This window comes from Drosophila obscura, unplaced genomic scaffold, assembly GCF_018151105.1.
Source record: "Drosophila obscura isolate BZ-5 IFL unplaced genomic scaffold, ASM1815110v1 contig_179, whole genome shotgun sequence".
NCBI classification, from domain to species: domain Eukaryota; kingdom Metazoa; phylum Arthropoda; class Insecta; order Diptera; family Drosophilidae; genus Drosophila; species Drosophila obscura.
The window spans coordinates 7,633,400-7,654,009 of record NW_024542766.1 but is presented as its reverse complement, the minus strand read 5'-3'; the positions used below and the strand labels follow the sequence as shown (position 1 = coordinate 7,654,009).

Genomic DNA, 20,610 nt, shown 5'->3' with positions numbered 1-20,610 from the left:
GAAGGATAATGGCTAATGATTTCCTGATAACCCAAAAATCTGTGTGTAAAAGAGATTGCAACCAACGTTGTGGTGTGTGTGGTGCATCCACATCCCATGGGGGCACAGCTGTGCGGAAGTACAGTACTCTCGTATCTGCTGGCTCTTAATTACAGCCTGAATATGCCATTAGGCTGCCATTTAGCTAGCATTTATATTCATTTATATATTCATGTATATTTATACTCTTTTCATTTGCCTTTTTTGCAGATCTACACAGATTGGGCCAACTATTATTTGGAGCGTGCCAAATCGAAAAGAAAAGTCACAGATCTCTCAGCAGATTGTCGCGATGGCCTGCTGCTGGCTGAGGTTATTGAGGCTGTTACCAGCTTCAAGGTGCCCGATTTGGTCAAGAAGCCAAAGAGTCAACAGCAAATGGTAAGTGGCGAACATTTTTTATCGAATTTTATAGAATTGATAAAATGAAATTTTGGAAAAGTTAAAGATTTTCCGGCTTTTAAAAGCTGAAACACAAAAGCCTTTGAATGTAGCGGAAATTTCAAAGTTCTTGGATGGAAATTACATAAATGAATTGCCTTGAAAATAACATCCAGGCTGGGTTTAGAATTTCTATATTAAAGGGGCACTTATGAACTTTTTTTTAATGTAAAGAAAATATCTTTTAATTTAAACCTACCAAGTAATGCCTTTTTTTAGTGCTAGAAAATATTTTCCCCAATCTTCACCAATCAATAGTCCCTCCAATAATGTGGCTTCCCATTCGATTAACTCGTTTTCTGATTAATTCAAATTCAGAAAAAGCTTTAGAAAAGGCTGCCACGTCCTACAGGAACACTCCTGCCACACCTACCACACTACCCGTGCTGCCATTACGACGATGACTGGCACTGGCACTGGGAATCATTTTCTCTTTTGGCTTTTGCCTCATAAAAATACGTGAAAAAATCTAAATGCCAGTGAATTTTCTCTGCACCCAAAAGCCGAGTCCCATGAGTCACTATACCATTTTTTTTTTACGTTAATTGTTTTTTGAATGACAAAAAAAAAATGAGGAGGAAAAATACACACAGAAAACCCGCAGCCGTACCATTATCCGGGGCATATGCAAATGCCGTGTGGCATCAACGTGAAAATATTTCCCCCGCACACAAACAAACGAACACACAAACCCACACACACACACACGTTTCGAGTGTGTGGCAGGGCGTGTGGCATGCATTTGAAAGGTGGATACGTCATCTATCCATGGATGACAAAACTTTTTTTTTTTTGCTGGCGAACTGCTGGGGGGAAATTCAGTTACGGGAGTTGGAAAATGATGATTTCCGCCGCACTAAGCAATTTCGGTGGACAGGTGGCAGGCTGGCAGGCAGGCAGACAGTCCTGCAACTGCCACACGGACTGTGCCACTGTGCCTCTCCTTGCTGGCTGCCACAGCATCTGCCTCTTGCATCTCTGATTGAATTTAGATGAGGATTCGGATGCGGCAGTGGCAGTGGCTACGGATGATGATGATTCTCGAAAACTGCAGCCAGTTGTTGCACTTCATTGCATTTATGAAATTAAAATTAAAAAGTTTTCACTCGTATTTGGTGGGAAATTTTACCCCTGTAAAGGGCGAGCGGGAAAGCTTGAAACCGGGAAAGGTTTTCTGCTGCTATTTCTTCGTGTGCAGTTTTGTCTTTTAGCTCGCGCCGTCTGCTACGTGATGGGATTTCCCAAAAAGCTTTTTGCCCTTTTAGGAGGCGCTCCTAAAGAAGGTTCTACGCCAAGGCTAAGGGTACGGCTAGGGAATGTTTATAGATGCCCATACATTACCAGAGGGTATACTGATTTTTGGATAAGGTTTGCTGAAGAAAGAGGGAAATATTTTTGGATTTTATAAGAATCTATGAGTATTTTATTGTTTGCCATTAAAAGACATTTTCCCCTGTCTATTTTTTATGGAAGAAAGTTTCGAAATTCTTCAGATTTCACTTCAAAGAAAGAGAAGTCAAAGATTGGCTTTTACTTTTTCATATGTATGTTGATAAATAGCTCAGAAAAAGTATCAATATCCGATCAGCAATCGATATTAAGGATCGGTGCTTTTTTGAAGCAAAGTTATCCAAAAAACTGAATGATTTTTCTACGATTTTTCTATGGCTTCCTTCTCCTTATTCATCATATTTCATTTGAAAGAAATGACGTGAAGAGTATTTATAGGTTCTGCAAAAAATGCTTGATTTTTCTCTCTCGTTTTCGTTTGCTCTAAACTGAACTGAATCTGCGGCAAGTTCATTGCCGAAATATAGAAAAACGGAACGTAAGAGAGTGGCGGGTCCATGAAATAAAAATTTATTTCAACTTTGTCAGTTTTTGGTTTAGTTGACGTTTTGCATATTAAATAGAAACAGAGAGAAGGAGCAGCGCTCTCTCTCTTAGAAAGAGAAATACCTACAAACAGAGACATCATAGGGAAGGATACAGAAAAAGAGAGAGAGAGAGAGACCCATCGAAAGACAACAAATGAAATGGCAATAGACAAACAAAAACAAAAAAAAAAGAAGTCTTTTGAGAAAATGATAAGCTCAGCTAAACGTGCACCCGTTGTGTGGCACGTGATGCAGCAGCAGCAGCAGCAATGAACAAAAATCTAAAAAAAAAAAAAAACAAAAACAGAACTGAAAATAGCGGCGGAAAAGAGCTGACAAATTGCCAAACGAACAGTGGGCGTGGCAGTGTCGCGTTGACGTATGTGACATGGGCGCCAAATTGGGTTTATCCATAGGAGGAAGTACAAGTCCTCGTGCCACTGCTGCAGCAATGAAGGGACAGTGCAACATTTCTATATGTCATTGAGGGTGGCAGCAACAGCAGTAGGAGGAAATTCAGGAGCGGAAGGAGGAGCTCCCCGAGACTAACAAACTCAATTTGCCAATTTGCTCAGAAATAAATATAAAGAAAAAAAAAACATAGCAAAGGAAAGGCAAGGAGGTGGCTCCTCTAAATTAGTTGGTAGCATGCGAAAAATTGTTTGTATTTCTGTCTGGCGTATGGATGGATACGCCATATCCCGTAGATATATTCCCCATGGTTGCATTTCACGTTGCACGTTGAAGCGGTTTTTATGGAATGAACGTTTCAAAATATGCAAATATCTGCGGGCAGGGAATGGTGTATTTATTCAGAAATAATATTTTACCAAAAAAAATAAATAAATTTTTGTGGTTGAAATTTTTGGGTAAATTTTATTGAAAATTCGATGACTATTTTTGCTGCTTTATTTTGTATGCATGATTTTTTCCATCATATTTAACAAAACTCCTTCCGGTAACAGCTACTCCAGTATCAGAGTACTCCATCTAAATATCCCACTAGAACCCCTCCTAGAAGCACCATCTAATACCCCATTTCAATAGTTACCGTTCATTCCCATTCGAAGCCCCTCTCTGCACCTGAATGAATCTCCGCTCCTGCATTCAGTCATATCCTGTGAGCCTCACATAACAATGTCCAATGTTCCTGCCGTGCCGCTCTTTCCCCCTCTAGCCCTCGCTGCAGTGGGGTTTCCCCCATTTCAAAGCAAACAAACAAAAGCATTTGAACAATTTTTCCATTTTCTTTCCGCCTGCCGCACATTTTTCCGCATTTGTTTTTCATATTTGCATGACGAAATGAAAAATCAACGCTTTAGCCGAGACATGAACCAGCCGAACCAAAAAAGAGAAGAAAGGAAGGAAGCCCTAGGGATGGAATGCCATAGAAATGCGTGGCAGAGTGCCAGCCCTGGCTAGACCCTAAGAAACATTTGCACAAATTCAATAAAAAAAAACAAATAACACGACGGACAGTGTAGCGGGGCTGGGGTTGGGGCTTGGGCTGCCATTAAGTGGAGTGTTGGAATAAAGTAAATTTTATCAACTTTTAAATCAAATATTAAACTTTAGACCAAGGTTTTTTCCCTTTTCTCAGGCTTTTCCCCTTTTCTTCACTCACGAAAAGTTTGTAATAAACTTTTTCTTAGTCTCCTTTTTTTTTTTGCGCCAATGCAAACTCTTTACATGAGGGTTTTTCTTGGTTTTTCTCCACTGGGTTCTCGGTTTTTTCTCTGGCTCTCTTTTTCGACTGCAACACGTAGTGCAAATTTTTTTTTTTTTTGGTGTGCGACTTTCTGCAACGTTTTTCTAATGAGTGACGACGACACGAGAGGCAGGCAGCATGCAGCAGGCAGCAGTAGTACTTTCTGTGGGGGGCGTTGGAGGTTCTAGTCAAATGTGGGCGCGCACACAAAAAAGAACCGAGAAAAAAAGTAAAATGAAACTCTTGAAAAATCAGCGAAACGTAAAAGTGTTCAAAGTCAACTTTGGCGTCGACACAAGTGCCACCAGAACCAGGAAAAACCTCCGACCAGAAGCAGGCACAGGACAAAACTCCTACCAGAAGCCTGAAGTAAAAACTCCACAGAAACCAAAGTCAAAGTCGTTGAAAAAAACCAAATTAAAGACCAAAACATACACCAAAATGATCTTTAAGAAAGAGTTCTGTGAGAGGTTTGCAGGAAAGGGTGTGCAATTTCTGCTAAAAGTTTAACCAAAAAATGGAAGTTCTTTACACTTTTCTCAACTCTGAAGAAGAGAAGTAAAGTTTTAGGGTTCTTAAGGCATTAAATTTGAGTAAAAGTCTTACTGGGAAAGAGCTGAAAACTCAAAGAAAACTAGGGGTAAAAAAGTACGAAAATTACCTGTACAAATTTGATCTACAAATGAAAGTTCAATCCGAAAGACCCCTAAAGATCTTTTTTATCAGTACGAGTGTCACTAGTATAGAGCTAGCGGCTGAGGGGGAAAAAAAGACAGAGAGGTAATCCGCTCTCTGTGAGTATATGGAAATATTTTTTTAAAAAAGAGAAAAATACCCCAAATTCTTCTCTAAAATATGTCAATTGTTTTAATGGTCCTTCCCATACCACAAGGCACTTCTTTAAAGACTCTCTCTCTCTGTGGCTCGCTCTCTGGCATCCAGATACCAGTCATTGCCATAACAAAGGGAGAAATTTGTGCAAATTTACTCGAAAATGAATTTTACTACGGCACTAATTTGATTTCCACTTCGAAGGAAATCGTAAACAAAGGAAAGGAAACATGTGGAAAGAAGAAGATGAAGCCGAAGCCAAAGCTAAAGCCAAGTTGAAAAGGTAAAATGTTAAAATGGTGAAAATGGGGGAAAAGCTTACCACTCTCTCTGTTCTGTTCCTTCTGCTCTGCAGCTGTAGAGATTTTCCCAATCAAATATGTAAATAATGTTGGACACCAGTGTGCGTCCTGTGTGTGCGCGTGTGTGTGTGTGTGGGTGTGTGTGGGTGAGTCTTAAAAGGGAAATTAAATCAAAATAAGCACATGCCTCGTGTGTCTTATATAATTGCCTGTCTTTTTGGCTTTATCCTATTCAGTCCTGCTGCTGTGTCTCGTGTTTGCTGTCTTATGCAGGACACTGCCTTTTGTAGCCAATTTTCAATGGATTTTCACTGGATTTTACCCCCTGCTTTTGCTTCAGCTATTGCCAAAAGACAAACACATCCAATCCGTAAACATCCATACAGGGCAATTATTATGTAATTAAACTAAAACAATAGCACAATTTAATGCGCTTGAATGATTTGTACGCATATATTTGTATGTATATCCTCTTTTCCAATTACCAAAGTCCTTTCCCAGTTGTTCTGCATAAATGCCCCGATTGAAGTGCAGTGAAAAGAGCGAAGGAAATGGATGTTAGGGAGGGAGGGGCATTTATCTTTTGGAGTCTTAAGCTGATTTAAGTGCTTAAAAGGTTGAGTAAATAATACTATGGAAATTTTCTTTGCTGAGAAGAATGATGGATGAATAGATGCAAGAAAAACTGTAGAGAAATTCAACAGAAATATTAAAGAGAGAAATCTTTACGAAAATGTATAGAAATTCTTAATGGCGAGCAAAAAAACTAATGTAAAAATTATTTTCATATTGAAAATGGTTGAAAATGAGTATTATTTTATGAGGAACAAATTGTATAAGTAAATGAGTAACTTTTTCTATCGAAATACAAAATTTGTTAGATATATTTAACAACTATTGAAAAGATCTATAATATTGAAAATTCATAACATTTATATATTCTTTTCTTGTAGAATATTCTAAAAAAAATGATTATGTGATTCAATTGTTTTTTCTGACATTAAATGATTAATAGTTCGATATTCAAATAGTTACCTTGGAATTAATTCAACATCTCCAATTTTCCATAATTATCCAACTCTTTTCCATAGTTTTGTTATCGAACAATAATCCATTTTGCGCGAACATTTCCTCATTAATTGCATCTATCATTGCCCCCATAATTGAATCATCATTTGTTTACAATATTGCGATTCAAAAACTGAATTAATTGATTTAAAAAATCCATATCAACCCTTTCTCTCTCTCTTAAGAATTTTCATCCATTTGTAGAGTTTTCCCTTCTGAATTTTCTACAAATTTTAGCATTCGTTCGTGCCTCAAGTGGTTGCACATTGAAACCCACTTAAGCAACGAGTAAATGCAAATGCATATAAAAATATCGTACAGCAGTGCTTACGCCCGCAATCGTTGGCTTGCCAGCTTTCATTTCACTTCTCTCCGTTCTTACCTTTGAACCTGTGCTCTCTGCTTCTTTTCCCCTTATTCTTCTCTTCTGTTCTGTTCACCTGTCAGGCAGTTTCCAATGTTCAATGGGGAAAAGCTTACGTTTGCTTTATCTAAAATGAAATCTGCTTAGGTGGCAGGGAAAATGGGTGGAAAATCCACCCAACTCATGTGCCTCATTCTCTGCCTCGTCTTCCTTTTGGGTATGTGCATTTCTGGCAGAGGGTGGGGCGGTGGGCATGCAGCATCTGGCATCTCAAATTGAAGTTCATTAATGCATCAGAATTTGATTTATTTTTAGGGAAAATTTCCAAACCGATTTCCACCTTTCATTCGTCTGTTTTTCTGTGTTCTTCTGACAGCAGATTTTCCATGTTTTCATATGCTTCAATTTTCCTGCCGTAGCTCTCATTTCCTAGCTATATTTTTCTTTCTTCATTCATTCCCGTGTATTTTTCATTTTCATTTTCATTTTCTTGCTTCATGTTTTTTCTCCTGTAAACAATGCATTGTTTTTATCGCATCATTAAAGTTTTACAATACCAATAATACCAAAAGCAAAAGCTTTTTCTTCGCTGAACAATCTTCCAATTCTGTAAATTTAGTCGATATTTTTCTGTTGCACAATGTTTGTGGCAACAAAAGGCATTAAAGTTTAAACAAATGAAATACAAATTAAACAAAAAAAACTGTTGCCACACTTTTCTTGTTTTTGGCGGCAAGAAGAAACTTTTGTAACCACAAATCAGGCGGTGAAAAACTTCCTGGGCGGCCGCCGATACCCGATGGCAAGAGAGGCCCGAGGCCCATGGCTTCGTTTTGCACGTGCAGCAGCCATAAATTCCCGGACACAAATTAAGTTGCGCCGCAAGCAAAGCGGCAGAAGGAGGAGGGGCCACAGAAAGCGGTATGGGTGTAGTAGGAGTGGGAGTGGGAAGGAGGAGTGGGAGTAGGTGCTGCACCAGCAATTGCGCCTTGTCCAGGCAGCCAATCAATGGATGCTGCCTGGCTGCGCCTTCTGTTGCATAAATTAGTCGCTGCCGACGCGTGGCACGTGATACCCCACACAGCGAAACTTTCAAGTACAGCAGTGCCCGTGGCCCCCCCGCGCATTAAAGTTGCAGTTCCATTCTTTTCAATTAGAAATATTACCCACTCATCCAACTACAAACTCTCGTGTAAGCCTCTGGCCCTAAGCGGCTCTTGTATTGGCCCTTAAGTTTGCTGTTTGGTCAAATGGCGGAGTGCAAAAGTGGCGGACTGAGCGGAGTACTTGATGAAAGTTTTGTTTATCATACGCCATGTATGCCGCCAACCACACAGTACTCCCTTCCGACTCCGTAAAGGACTCTCGAAACTGCAATGCCAATGAGGATGAGGATGGCAACTGCGGGGATTACTACGAGCCATTTTGCTCTTTATTTTGTTTTGTTTGTTTTTGTTTTACTTTGAAGTGCACTACACGGAAATGTTTGGAGCATATTAACTTTAATGAGTGGGCCAAGGGGGTAGTAGTACTTAAGGGGAGTTTAACGGGGTTTTAATGTCAATTATTGTTTGTATTGTTGGAGCAAGTGAACAATTTTAGGGTGGGAGGGCTTTAATGTCAAGTTTTTAAAAGGAGTCATATTTGATGGAAACTAATGAGAGAATTCTGTAAAATATTTGAAAATTTACTTAAATTTGGAATTGGAATAAAATAAAAAACAAATATAAAAAAATAAAAATAAATAAATGAAAATAAAAATGAAATAAAATTTCATACTATAAATCATTCAATCCTCTATTTATTCTTTCTAAGCCTCTAGCTCTGCTTTTTATGCCTCTCTAGTATATTCGTTTATATTTTGTAGAAAGAGAGCTGTTTTCTGCTCAATATTATTTGAATCCAAAATATCCTTGAAACGAAAAAAAAGTTCCATTTAAACTCACCACAAATTTTAAACCTAGAATGCTAAAAGACACTTCTGTCTGGCATCAAAAACCTTTGCCCAGTGCAGCGTTCCTTCTCTCTTTTTCCAGAAATGAATCTTTCGCTTATAAGTATTACAAATTGATCTATATCTTTAATATACCTTTTCTAATAATTTATCTTAATTTTTAAGAGTATTTATCCATCGTTCAGTATTAACATTTTTCAAAAGGGATTTTCTGTTTGTGTTTTTTTGCCTGCTCATTCGTCAAAGTTTTCGTGCTGTGCCAAAGCTTTCTAATTACAAATGTAAATCCCCCCTTCGTTCGTTTCGTTGCGAGGGAACTTTGTTTAGCTTTTCCCCCCCGCCCCAACGGAAAAGGCAGGGAATGGAAAAGTTTTGGGGGTTTGTCTGTCGTTTGGTACTTAACTGTGGTCGGTACTATGATAATTGTCATTGGCCATGGACCATGGACCATGGACTAGGGAGATAACTAGCCAGAGATACACAGATGTATCTGTGGGATGTCTCTGTGGCCTCCCGTTGCCCTGGCTGGCCGCCTGCTGGGAGGCCAATGGACATGGACACGGGACATGGGACATGGGTCTTTTGGGTCTCCTGGTCTGGTCTCTTGGTTTCTCTGGTTTTTCTGTCGGGATTTTCGGGCTTTGGCTTTGGACAAAAGCGGAAGTGTTTCAATTGCTGCTTAAGCCGCTTGAACTTTGGACTGTATCCAAAATATGTATGTTGTGTCTACTGGCTGTTTGTGTTGAAATACATTTCTATTTTCAGTTGAAAACTCTTTTTGTTTTTTTTTTGTTTTTTTTTTCTTCTGGCAAACGATTCACGCACTTAATTAGACACGGGATGGTGGATGGTTCTGCTGCTGCTGTTGCTGTTGCTCCTCTAATTGCAACAGGCCCCCAAAACTACTCGAGTCGACTTCAAACGCTTCTAGCGGCATGCTGCGACCTCATTTCGTATGTGGCATCTAAATTTAGACGGCAGATCTCCGCAGTCTAGAGACTTGTAGGTCTTACACTTGCCACCAGTCTGTGGCTCTTTTTTGGCCACAGGTTTTCGAACCGAACGAACCATCTCGACACTGTCTACTCAATCTTTTTATCTCTTTCCTGGCTTTATTTTCGAAATTTATGTGAATCGAACTGCTCGTTGACATCGTTTTGTTTCTTATTTTTTGGAGGCCATTCAGCCCCAGAGAAGTTCATTGCAATTTATCATGGGGCCAAAGCCACCCACATGATTTAAGTGTGGCATTGTCCATGGGGTCGATTGGGCGGTGGGGGTGTTACAAGGCAATTCACGATCCACGGAACGAATGATCTGGAGGAACGATCACAGCTCACAGCACGCTGCAATTGTTTTGGGATGATCGGATGAGATTGGCGCGGGTACAACGCATTTCAGATAAGCTTTGACAGATCTTTTATGAAAAAGAGTGGGGAATAAATAAGGGATAACAGTGAGCAACAGCCAGAATAAGGCCGAATCAGAGTGCATAAAGAGGGGGCATCAGCTTGTGGCATATGATTCAGTGGAGTTTTTGTTGGGAATGTGGGATTAAAGATCGTCTAAGATTGTTTTATATACATGCAGAATATATGTATGTACAATTAATGTGAGAGCATCGAATGGAATAAACAGCAACTGCCTTTTTGGAGGATCAGTTTTATGAAAGCTCTTCGAAAGAGTTTAAAGATCAATTGGGTTCTGTTTGCAACATGCACACACTGTTGCATCCTCTGTTGTTTAATTCATCAATTAGCCAATATATAAATGGAAAATATATTCCTTATTCTATGGAACTTTGTGTCGTAAATATTGTCAGAATTATTGAAAATAAACAAAAAAAATATAAGTAGATTTATAAAATTTATTTTATTTTTTTTATTCAATAATTAAATAATAATAACTTTTAAATATTACAGTAAAATGAAATAAATTAAAATAATTAAAACTATTTAAAGTTAAACCATTCAGTTATTTAACCCCTCCAATTTATAATAAATATTTAACAAAATTCATTGAATACGTTCCAAAAAAACTTACTATTGATACCAAAAAAAGTCGAACAGTAAAGTTTCATAATCCACTTTCATTATCCAAGAGATAGATAATAACGAATGTTCTATTTGGATAGTCTAGTAAAGAGAGGGATTAGCGATTTGAAGTGCCATTTCTAGGTTTATTTATGACCACTTTCGTTGGAAAAGGATGAAAGATTACCGTAAATCTATTGGATAATTAATTGGAAGATAAAAAATTATACAATTTTCCATAACCAAACCCGTTAATAAAAAATCACTGCCGAACCCATCTGATAGGCTAAAAGTGCTTTGGTATTTTCCCTATAGAGTGTTTTCCGAACCACCACAATCCCCTCTGAAGCACTTCTCGTTTGCTTGATATTTTTTGGCAATACAACACGATCGTGATCATCATATAGATTTATTGACAGCCACAAATTTTGCCATTCATTTGGTTGGCTGCGGTTTCTTGTTTACGAGTATCTTTAATTGTCTGTGTAGCTTGTGGAGTGGATTCCGCGCCTTGTAAATCATAACTGAAACGAACAGAACACAGCAGAGAATCGAGCCCAAACGCCACAGCGTGGCCTACTTTCCGAGAGAGGTTCCCCCCATCGACGAGTCTGCTCTTTCTTGACTGTTTTTTAACTGCCTTTTGTTCAGTGCACGTTTTTGCAATTAAAATTTATGAAACTATTGAACTCTCTGGTGTTGCGGACTTTTAATGAATGAAGCGTACGCCACAGATCCGCTGATGGGTTGTTCGACAGAGAGAGAGAGAGAGAGAGTCCGCCAGAACAGAAACAAAACAATAACAAGAATAAATCTGAAAAAAAGATCCATCAAAAGGGGAAGACAATGAGAGGAGGCTGTGATTGTGATGCTGGGATACCTCTTTGATGACTTATTGAAAATTCCATTTAAAAATTGTTTACTCATTGAAGACGAAACGATACAGCAGACAAGCTATGTAGCTCTCTCTCTCTCTCTCTCACCCCCACAACTGTCAAGAAAACAAAAATCAGAATTATTTGAAGAGTTTGGAAATGTGTTTATGTCTGGGGAATTGGAAGAAAGAGAACAGATGAGAGAGGTAGAAAGAGATGGAAACTGTTCCCCCAAAAACAGTCCATAAATTGTTATGACTGCAACATGTTGCCAAGATATTGGGCACAGCATATGCCCAGTGCAGGAGTAGATATTTACATATATCGTTCTGTTGATTTTGTTGGAGATCCTAATGTAATCCGCAGAAAGAATTAACTTATTTAGTTCATTTTCCTTGAAGATACACTTTGAATATAATCAAGACATGCGAAACATAATTCGATATCATCTTATTATCTCTCTCCTCTTTTAATCCAATCATAATGATTTTGGTTATTTAATTTTTAAATTCTTAAAAATCATAAGCTCAAAAATGTATATACTGACTGAGTACGGGTATAAGTAGAGTCGCGTCAGCCAAAAGCGACTCCCACGTTCCTTCTCGTTTTTTTTTTGCAATCCGTTAAAAAAAAAGTCTACATTTTATGCCTTTTCCATTCAAATTATCTGTAACTTGACACATTTATCGAATTTCCCACTTTTCCATTGACAGTCTGTGAAGCTTTATCTCCAATATAAAAAAAAACAAGCTTAAAACCGCTAAATGCTCATCACTTTGGCCCCTTAAGCATTTGCACATTTGCATGTGCAGCAACAATGCCTACAACATTGTTAGCATCAATCGATCGTTCGTCTGGCAACACAATAAACCTGTCTGCAGCCAAATGATCAATGAGCAACATGTTGCTAAGAGCACAGCTGTGGCGATCATTAGCACAAACAAAACACACACAGCAGATGATTCTAGCAACAAAAACAACAGCAAAGCAAATGATTCTAGCAATAAACACAAAACAAAAAGTAAATGTTGCTAGCAGCAAAACGCACACAAAAAAGCAGCAATAAAAAAAAAAGTAAAAGAAAAGATCAGCAACATGCAGCAACAAGAACAAAAGAAACGGCAACAATGTTGAGCTGCAAACGAAGTTGAAAACCCGAAGTTGAAATGAAAGCCGAAGAATCGATGACACGATCAATATGCCTGTCTCTATCTCTGTCTGTCGTGTGGTTTGCATTGCTCGTCCCCTGTCTCCTTCTCTGTCGTTCGTTTTGTTTGCGTCGGCGCGCCGGTTGCGATTCCAACCGCCTGTTGCTGCAGTCTCGGCAGTCGGTCTTAACAGCCTCCAGCAAACGCAAGTGAAACGTGCGCTCGATTTTTATACGATTTTTAAGCGCGATTTTTATTGGCAAATGAATGAAATTTGAGCCAAAAATAAAGTTTTGGGCTAGAAAAAAATCCACAAATGAGGGCTTCGAAGAGTGACAAGTGTCCTGAGATATAAAAAATTATTAAATAAAGTAATTATAACAATTTTAGACGTGATTTTTTGTGTGAGGTCATAAAATAAAAAACAATTTAAAGTGCGATATTTAGCAGAAAATATAATAAATGTTGCCAAAAATTCAAATTCTGGCTTAGAAAAAGGCTTCTGATAGAGTGTCAAGTGTCTTTGCATTCAGCAAACCCCTTTACATAGATAGTAATCTACAAAAATTTCTGCCAGTGTTTTTGCTGATTTCATGCAAATTTCTTTGATCATAAAAGAGAAGCCACAAATTTCGTTCATTTTGTTTAATTGCTCGGTCGCTCGGTCGGTCGTCTCGTCTCGTTGATTGCCTTAAATAAATGTGTACTGCAAATTCCGCAATAGATTATATCAATTAAGAAAATACAACAATAAATTGTGTATCTTCAAGTGTCTTGCTCCCAATTTTATTTCGAAGAGAAAAACGAAAACCAAAAATCATATTAAAAAAAAAAACAGCAGAGAAGAAGAAGAAACCCCTCGACATATGCAGGTCAAGAGGTAAACCTCAAGTAGCCCACAGAAAACAAAAAAATATATTTTGAAGAGGTAAATGAAAATGTTATGACCCCTTGGGTTTTCCCTTTTTTTTATTTTGGGACTTTTTTTGGCCTTTTTTGTTGTTGAGATATTTATCAAATTTTACGTAAAATTAACATCAAATCAACATAAACAATGGAAGTCATAAAAAAGAAGTCAACACACACGCATGCCACTGTCATTCGAGAATACCCTCTAGCCCTCTAGCCCTCTACCCATCTACCCATCCCATTCGCTGCCTTAGGCCATGGCCAGAACTAATTATCATGACACAACTGTCAAAGGAATGAAGCAGCAGGCAGGCGAGCCGGCAACTCGCCGCCTTTGACACGCCCCTTGTTAGGGCTATCGTTCTCCTATCGGATATTGCCTTTTGTTTTTTTTTGTTTGTTGGCTGCGTGTCCTGTTAGCCACATCATTTTTATGACTTTCACTCTTGGCCCAAGCATCGGACCTTTTGCCTCACTCTATTCCTTTTTTGGCCTACACCTTTTTCACCTACATTCACATCATCATCGATTGCCTGTGTGTGCGTGTGTGTGTGTGGCCTTTTGTGGCCCAAGGCGGAGGTTACGTGCCCATATTTTCTAGGGAAAAACACGGGACCAGCTGTGCAGCGGGCGGACAGCAGCGCGTACAGTGGCGTAGTGTCGCCACAGGGGGGGGGCCGATGAATGAGGTTACGAGAGGTGGGTGAAAGATCATTCGTTGGAACAGATTTTGTTGTAAACGGAAAGAGGAGAACAGGGAGGGGAACTGAATAGATCAATTAGGATGGTAAATATATTGCTATAGCAAACAATGGATGATAAATGACGAGTAGATTAGATAGGATCTTTAATTTTACAGAGATAATTGGTAGAAAATTGAGAAGAAATTGTAATAATTATAGGAAAGAAAGCAAAAAGAATAAGTAGAGGTAGCAGATTGTTTTTCTTCCATTTCTTAATCTCTATTATGCAATTTCCATTGATTTAAGTTGATTTAATTCACATAGAAATACTTTTTCATTGTGCATAAATCATTTCCATAGACAAATGTCTATAAATTATTCAACATTTTTATTTATTCCAGTCATAAATCATAGGTAAAGTCATAATTATTCGAGTGTGATACAAAGTAGACTGTGATTGAAAGTGATTTATTTGGGCAGAAAGTGGTAAATAAATAATAATAAATAACTAAACAAATAATAAAAAATAACTAAATAAATAATAATAAATAACTAAATAAATAAAAAGAAGATTTATAGGAAATACAAATTTAGTTTTTGGGCTACTGAAACCGAAATATTTCTCAAAGAGTTTCTACTCTTTCTTCATTCTCATAACTACTGCCATATCCTTGGAACCCCCTCGTGGGTTCCCCTTTTTATTCACCTACAGCCCTGCCGTATCCCACACCCCCCTTACATGGTACTCTTCTCCACATTTCATTTCATTTTCATTCCCATCTATTGTTGCTCCCCAAAGTTTATTGTCATTCTATTGCCTCTAACGTGTACGCGCGCATTGTTAAACATCCAATGGGTCGCACACACCTCACCTATTCGGCCCATTTTTGACAATAAAATGCTCTCCATTCTTGCCAACAAATTACATAATTATAGCCACTTTGACCTTTGTTATCGCTGGCTTATTCAATTTCCATGAACTATAAGCCAAAACACTTTGGGTGGCACTAACAGATTTCGTGTTTAGTTTATGGTCGCTCCCCCCCGTCGTGGAAACCCAAAAGTCAATGCCTGGGCTATCTGTCAAGATTTTCTGATATTTTCAAGCGGTTCAGGAGGAGCTTCTGGCCAACAGAAACCTCTTTTTTTTGTTGGGCTAGAGACCGAACGGCTAATGAGCTTTGATTTATCAATGACAGAGCGTTGCGATGGTCGGCGATTCATCATTTAAGCCAAAGCTGAAGCTGAAGCCAAAGCCAAAGCCAAAGTCTCGAAAGCCACTAAATTAAGCGTTAAATCGAGCTTGACTTGGCTGTCAGAAAGAGAGCTTTAACCGTTGGTTAATTTAACAAGATTTAACAGCCAAAAAGCAGCAGGCAGGGGGTATCATCTTTTTGGCTAAGTCGCGGCTAGCAGGCGGACTCTGCAACTTGGGGGCAGGCGGCGGTGGCGGCGGCGGCACAGCTGTCAGCTGTTTTCTGGCTAGACAACAGAAATTGGGGGCCTTTTTTGGTTTTGGTGTCGCCAGATAAACGCCAGCAGACAACCGCAGTGGCAGTGGCAGTGGCAGCCGCCCGACGACTGTTGCAACGTTTTGGACTTACTTTGTGGACTTTGTGCCCGCGAGGTTGCAAGTTTTGTGTGTCGCAGTTGAAGCTGCTGCTGCTGCTGCCTTCATCATGATGTTGATGATGATGAGTCATTCGGTGTGTGCCATTTGGGGTGTGTGCGTCATGTGGCATGACTTGGTGTTCGAGCTTGAGAAAATTGGATTAATTGAGAAGTTCAGCCAAAAATATATGCTACAGCGAAACAATAAACAAAGTGTGAGACAGCATAAATATATTTAATTATAAAGAAAATTGAGTTAGACTTAGACTAGCTATTTAGATTAATGGGAAGGTGGAATTTAGTTCAAACGTTAAAGTTTAATTTTAAAAGTAATTTTAAAAGTATTTGTTATTATTTTGTATACCTGTTTAAACTCAGGGAAGTACTCATAGCACTCTACGCTGTTTAGGCAATGTTTCTAGTAATAAATTCCATAATTTCATTGATTAATTTTCCTATTTTCGACTCACAGACACATTGAATCCCCATTTGTACAACCCACTGACCCACTCCCAAGTGGGCGACCATTTGCCAGTCTCTAATTATAGAAGTCTTAGGGGGGGCTCAAACTCTCTCACTGTCTCTATCTCTCTCCTACTCCTAATTGGCAGAGACAATTTATGGCTACGAAAAACACTTTCCACACCTTTTTGCCACACATGCCACAGAGAGAAATAATTGGGAACAATTGAGCTTCGGGGGCAAAATGTTTGCTGTTCTGTTGCCAGTGTGTGTGCAAATTGGACAAATGTGTTGCGGAAGTTGTTACGAGAGAAGCAACAACAGGAGACACAGAAAGAGAGAGAGAGAGAGAGAGAGAGAGAGAAAGAAACAAGCGAATCAGTTCCGCAACAAGAGAAAGAGAGTGAGAAAGAGAGTGTGGGGTAAAAGTGAGGGAATTTCCATTCCATTCAAATGCAAGAAGACAACTTCTCGTGACATGACATGACCGTGTTTTCGGACAAGTTTTTTGCCTCTGGCATGGCATTTAATGGGTAACTACTACTACTACTAAAAAAAGACTTGACAATGTTCAATGCTCAATGCTCGTCGGGTGATTAGCCAGTAATTTTTTTTCGTTTGTTTCTGATTTCTCTTTGAACCAAAACAGAGAGAGAAGGCAGTGAAATTCATGGGGAAATGCAAATGCAAAAAAAGGGGTTGCCAAAAATGTTCGAAATTAAATTAGAGAATGGATGCAGTGGAGGAATTTTATTTATTTGTGAATGATTGTCAAGCTTTTGTATGCGGGCAGTGGGAAAGTAGCTTAGTAGAATATAATATACTATAATAATACATATAATATAATATAAGCTAATATGGCGAATCGTATTATATGTATATAATAATATGTTTCCTATAAGGTAATATAATATAATATAATTTTAGAGATTTGTATTCATAAGTGTTACCAAAAGTTTGAATTATTAAAATATTCAAAGTTTTGGTTTTTATATAACGAGTTCATGATATTTCCTATACGTTTTGTAAAAGATCTCACTTGGATACGGTTTTTATTAGGTGCATTTTTTAGAATAAAACTTTAAAAAAAAATACATTAATAGTAAAATTCACAGACTATTACATTTTTAATGAACAATTTTAATTTCCAAAGTTCGATTATAATATGTCATTATTAAACCAGTCAATAATGCGCCTCTTTCAAAGGCCATTCTCCTCTTAAATTTCAGCTAAAATTCATTTCAAATTCCTGACCCCCATTCCTCTTCCAGGGAAATCCAACTTAATATCTCTTTTTTTTTTTGTTAGCCTTCAGAGATCGACTCATACATATGTCATGCAGATACTGGGTACTCTTTGGCTCTTCTTCTGCCGTTGTTTTATGTTTTGTTCTGTTGCCTGGAACCCCATCCCCATACGCGTTAATATCTCATCATTAAGCAGCAGCAGCAGCAGCAGCAGCAGCAGTCCGTTCGTCTGTCCGTCCATTAGTTTTGTCAACCTCCCTTTGTTGGCTGGCGGCGGCTTCCCTTGGAAATACATTTTAAAGAGGGGGGAAAAAACGGCACGCGTTACCACCGACCCGACAATCGGACGACATTAAACACCAAATAAATTCATCAAAAAAGCCAAAGGTTCAAAGAACTGTTTGCCGGTTCAACAAAAACAACAAGAAACAACAAAGACAACAAAAGGTTAAATGTTAAACCGGTTTTCAACACCTTCTACTCATATGAAACTCTGCGGCCTGCCTGAATGTTGAGGAGGAGGCTCAGTTGACTCAGTTCCTGTGGGTCGTCGTGTCTTTGTTGCAGTTCCGATTCTGTCTCTGTTGCTGCTGCAGTCAAGGTCGCCGCCGCTTGGCGTTTATTTGCGGTTTTGTGGCACTCTGTTTGTCCAAGAATATTCTCGGGCTTAAAGGGTTTTAAGCTTTGTTTACGACGGCCACAGCCAGCGGTTGGAGGAGGCTTTGCGGCAATGCTAATTATGGGGCATCAATAAAGAAAAGCTCAGACCTCACACCACGAAATGGCAGCCAATGAGCAGCAGGCAACAAGGATCCACAGAGGGAGACCAGACCGACCCTCCCGGTGCCACATAAAGAACGGAAATGGGCGCTACAAATTAGCACCACGATTGCAAATCTCTCGCCTTGCCCTCTGTGGGGCACTGTGTGAACCAAAAAGTGTTTACCCTGTAGTTTAGTTGTGGGTTTGCAAGGGTGTATTAGGCCAGAGGGAATACCATGAAAAATTAAATAAAATTAAAATTTAGCTTGCAAAAAATATTATTCAGAAAATATACTCTAAATAATTACACAGCTCCTTTTCATATGAGTATCTTTCAAGTTCTTTTCCGTAAGGCTCTAAAATTATTTGAGTTTATTTACTCAGATATTTTAGGTCCTCATATAGTCCATTACTTGCCTGCCACTCCCTTGCCCTGCGGTTTTCGCTGTGTGGCCTGGCCAGGGCCCACCAACAAATTTCTTGACAAAAGTAAACAAATTATTTGATTTCATTTATTGCTGTTTGTGGTTGGAGTTCTTTTTCGCTTCTTTTTATTTTCGTGTATTTTCAGGGCTTGTTAGGAGTAGAGGGCCCCCATTGCCGATGCCGCCATTTGTCGGCAAAACTTCAGTCAACAAACAAACGGTTTTTGTTTTATATTTCGTGTATTTTTTTTTTGTTATTTGTGGTGGACCGGAGGGCAAATTATTTGCCAAAAGTTTTGGTGGGCGAAATTTATATTAATTATAGAGGAAGTTCCTTTGCCCACGAGGAAGTTACTTCGTTGTTTAGGTAGCAATCAAAATACGTTTAATAATAGCTAGGGAATGGAATACTCAAGAAGACTACTCATAAATGGGATCCACGGGGCAGTGGGGCATTTGCCAGTGGCATTGGGCGGTGGCATGCAGATAGCAGATAAAGCAAAAATATTGGAAAAAGAAGCGGGGCTGGGAGTTGGAGAAGATTATTTGTGGAAAGGTTTTTGTGGGGGTAGGTTTCTTTTTTTATTTAATTGTTAAAACTTTAAAGTTTTTTGTGGGTTTAATGTGGGATATTTATTTTGGGTATACGTGGTTTGCCTTGTTTATTCCCGAAAAAAAGTTGTAAAATACAAATACATAAATATTCATTTCCGTTTTCTAGTATTTAATTGTTTTTATTAAAATTTGTAATCAATACATTTTTGATTGAAAAGTTTCCCAGACACAGTAATTCCAAAAATCAATAATTATACCCCATTATTTTTGTTTACTTTTTGGATAATTTTTCACTCATTATTTGGGCACTTGGCCAACAGGCATACCAAGAAATGCCCAGCCACAATTTCTAATTAGTCAGCCAGCACAGCCCCACGGCCCCTCCCCAGTCTTGTGCAGCTTTTCCACGAAAATTGTGAAAATGTGTCACACAATTCCCGAATAGAATTTTGCCGCGCGCGTAGGTGGTCGCAAATCTCTGATGAATATTTTTTTATGCTAAAGAGGCGGAAAACTGAAACCCCTGTTGCTGCTGCTGCTGCTGCTGCAGCTGCACTGCAGCTGCAATCGAGAAATCAGAGAATCAGAGATGCAGATTTGCAGATGCCACAATTTGGAGGCGTCTCCAAATGTAAGTGGGTGGCTTTATACTGCTGTGTGTGTGTGTGTGTGTGTGTAATCGTAATCTGTGGCACGATCATCATCATCATCATTGAAATTTATGTTTGTGTTTATGCTGCTGCTTGACATTTCCGCTTCTTGGCTGCGTTCTTCAATCAAAAGACAACGCGCGAAAAAGACAATCTGCACGTACCAAAAAAGAGAGAGAAACCCCACAATAAACGACACTGAAACTTGCAACCGGACAAGAGTGACGACAATACGAGGCAAAGTGCCCAGACAGACAGACAGACCGACAGACAGACTGACAAGACAATAATAAAAAGCAAACCAAGGCGATAAAAGATAAGGCACGTCGCATCAGTTGTGGTGGTGGTGGTGGTGGTGCTGCTGCTGCTGCTGCTGATTGCAGCCTCGACTTTGAAGTTGCAATGGAAAAAGTCCATGAATGAGAGACTCCACGTTGAAGTGCGTCTTTGAGTGACCATTGAGGGAGCGGGCAGACTGTGAGCTGCCACAGCAAAATGACGAGCAATTGTTCAATCCAGAAATGATTGAGTGGAAGCAAGGTACTTGAGCGAAGAACTGGAATCTGCTGCCTGGAAAAGGAGTAGATGATAGATAGCTGGAGAAGAAAATCGTTCACGTGCCATTAATTAAGGCATTAGAAGAGCTATCAATGAAGAGATTGAAAT

The 20,610-nt window shown here is 39.0% G+C and overlaps 1 protein-coding gene across 4 annotated transcripts in view; it reads left to right on the top strand.

Annotated features, from left to right (window-relative positions):
- LOC111080758 (protein sickie) overlaps positions 1-20,610 on the top strand; it is a 209,087-nt gene that overhangs the window by 66,694 nt on the left and 121,783 nt on the right. For all 4 annotated transcript variants that reach the window (XM_041592292.1, XM_041592290.1, XM_041592289.1 and 1 more), the window contains one exon: positions 250-420. In XM_041592292.1, the coding sequence (XP_041448226.1) occupies positions 250-420 (171 nt within the window). The remainder of the gene's footprint in view (positions 1-249; positions 421-20,610) is intronic.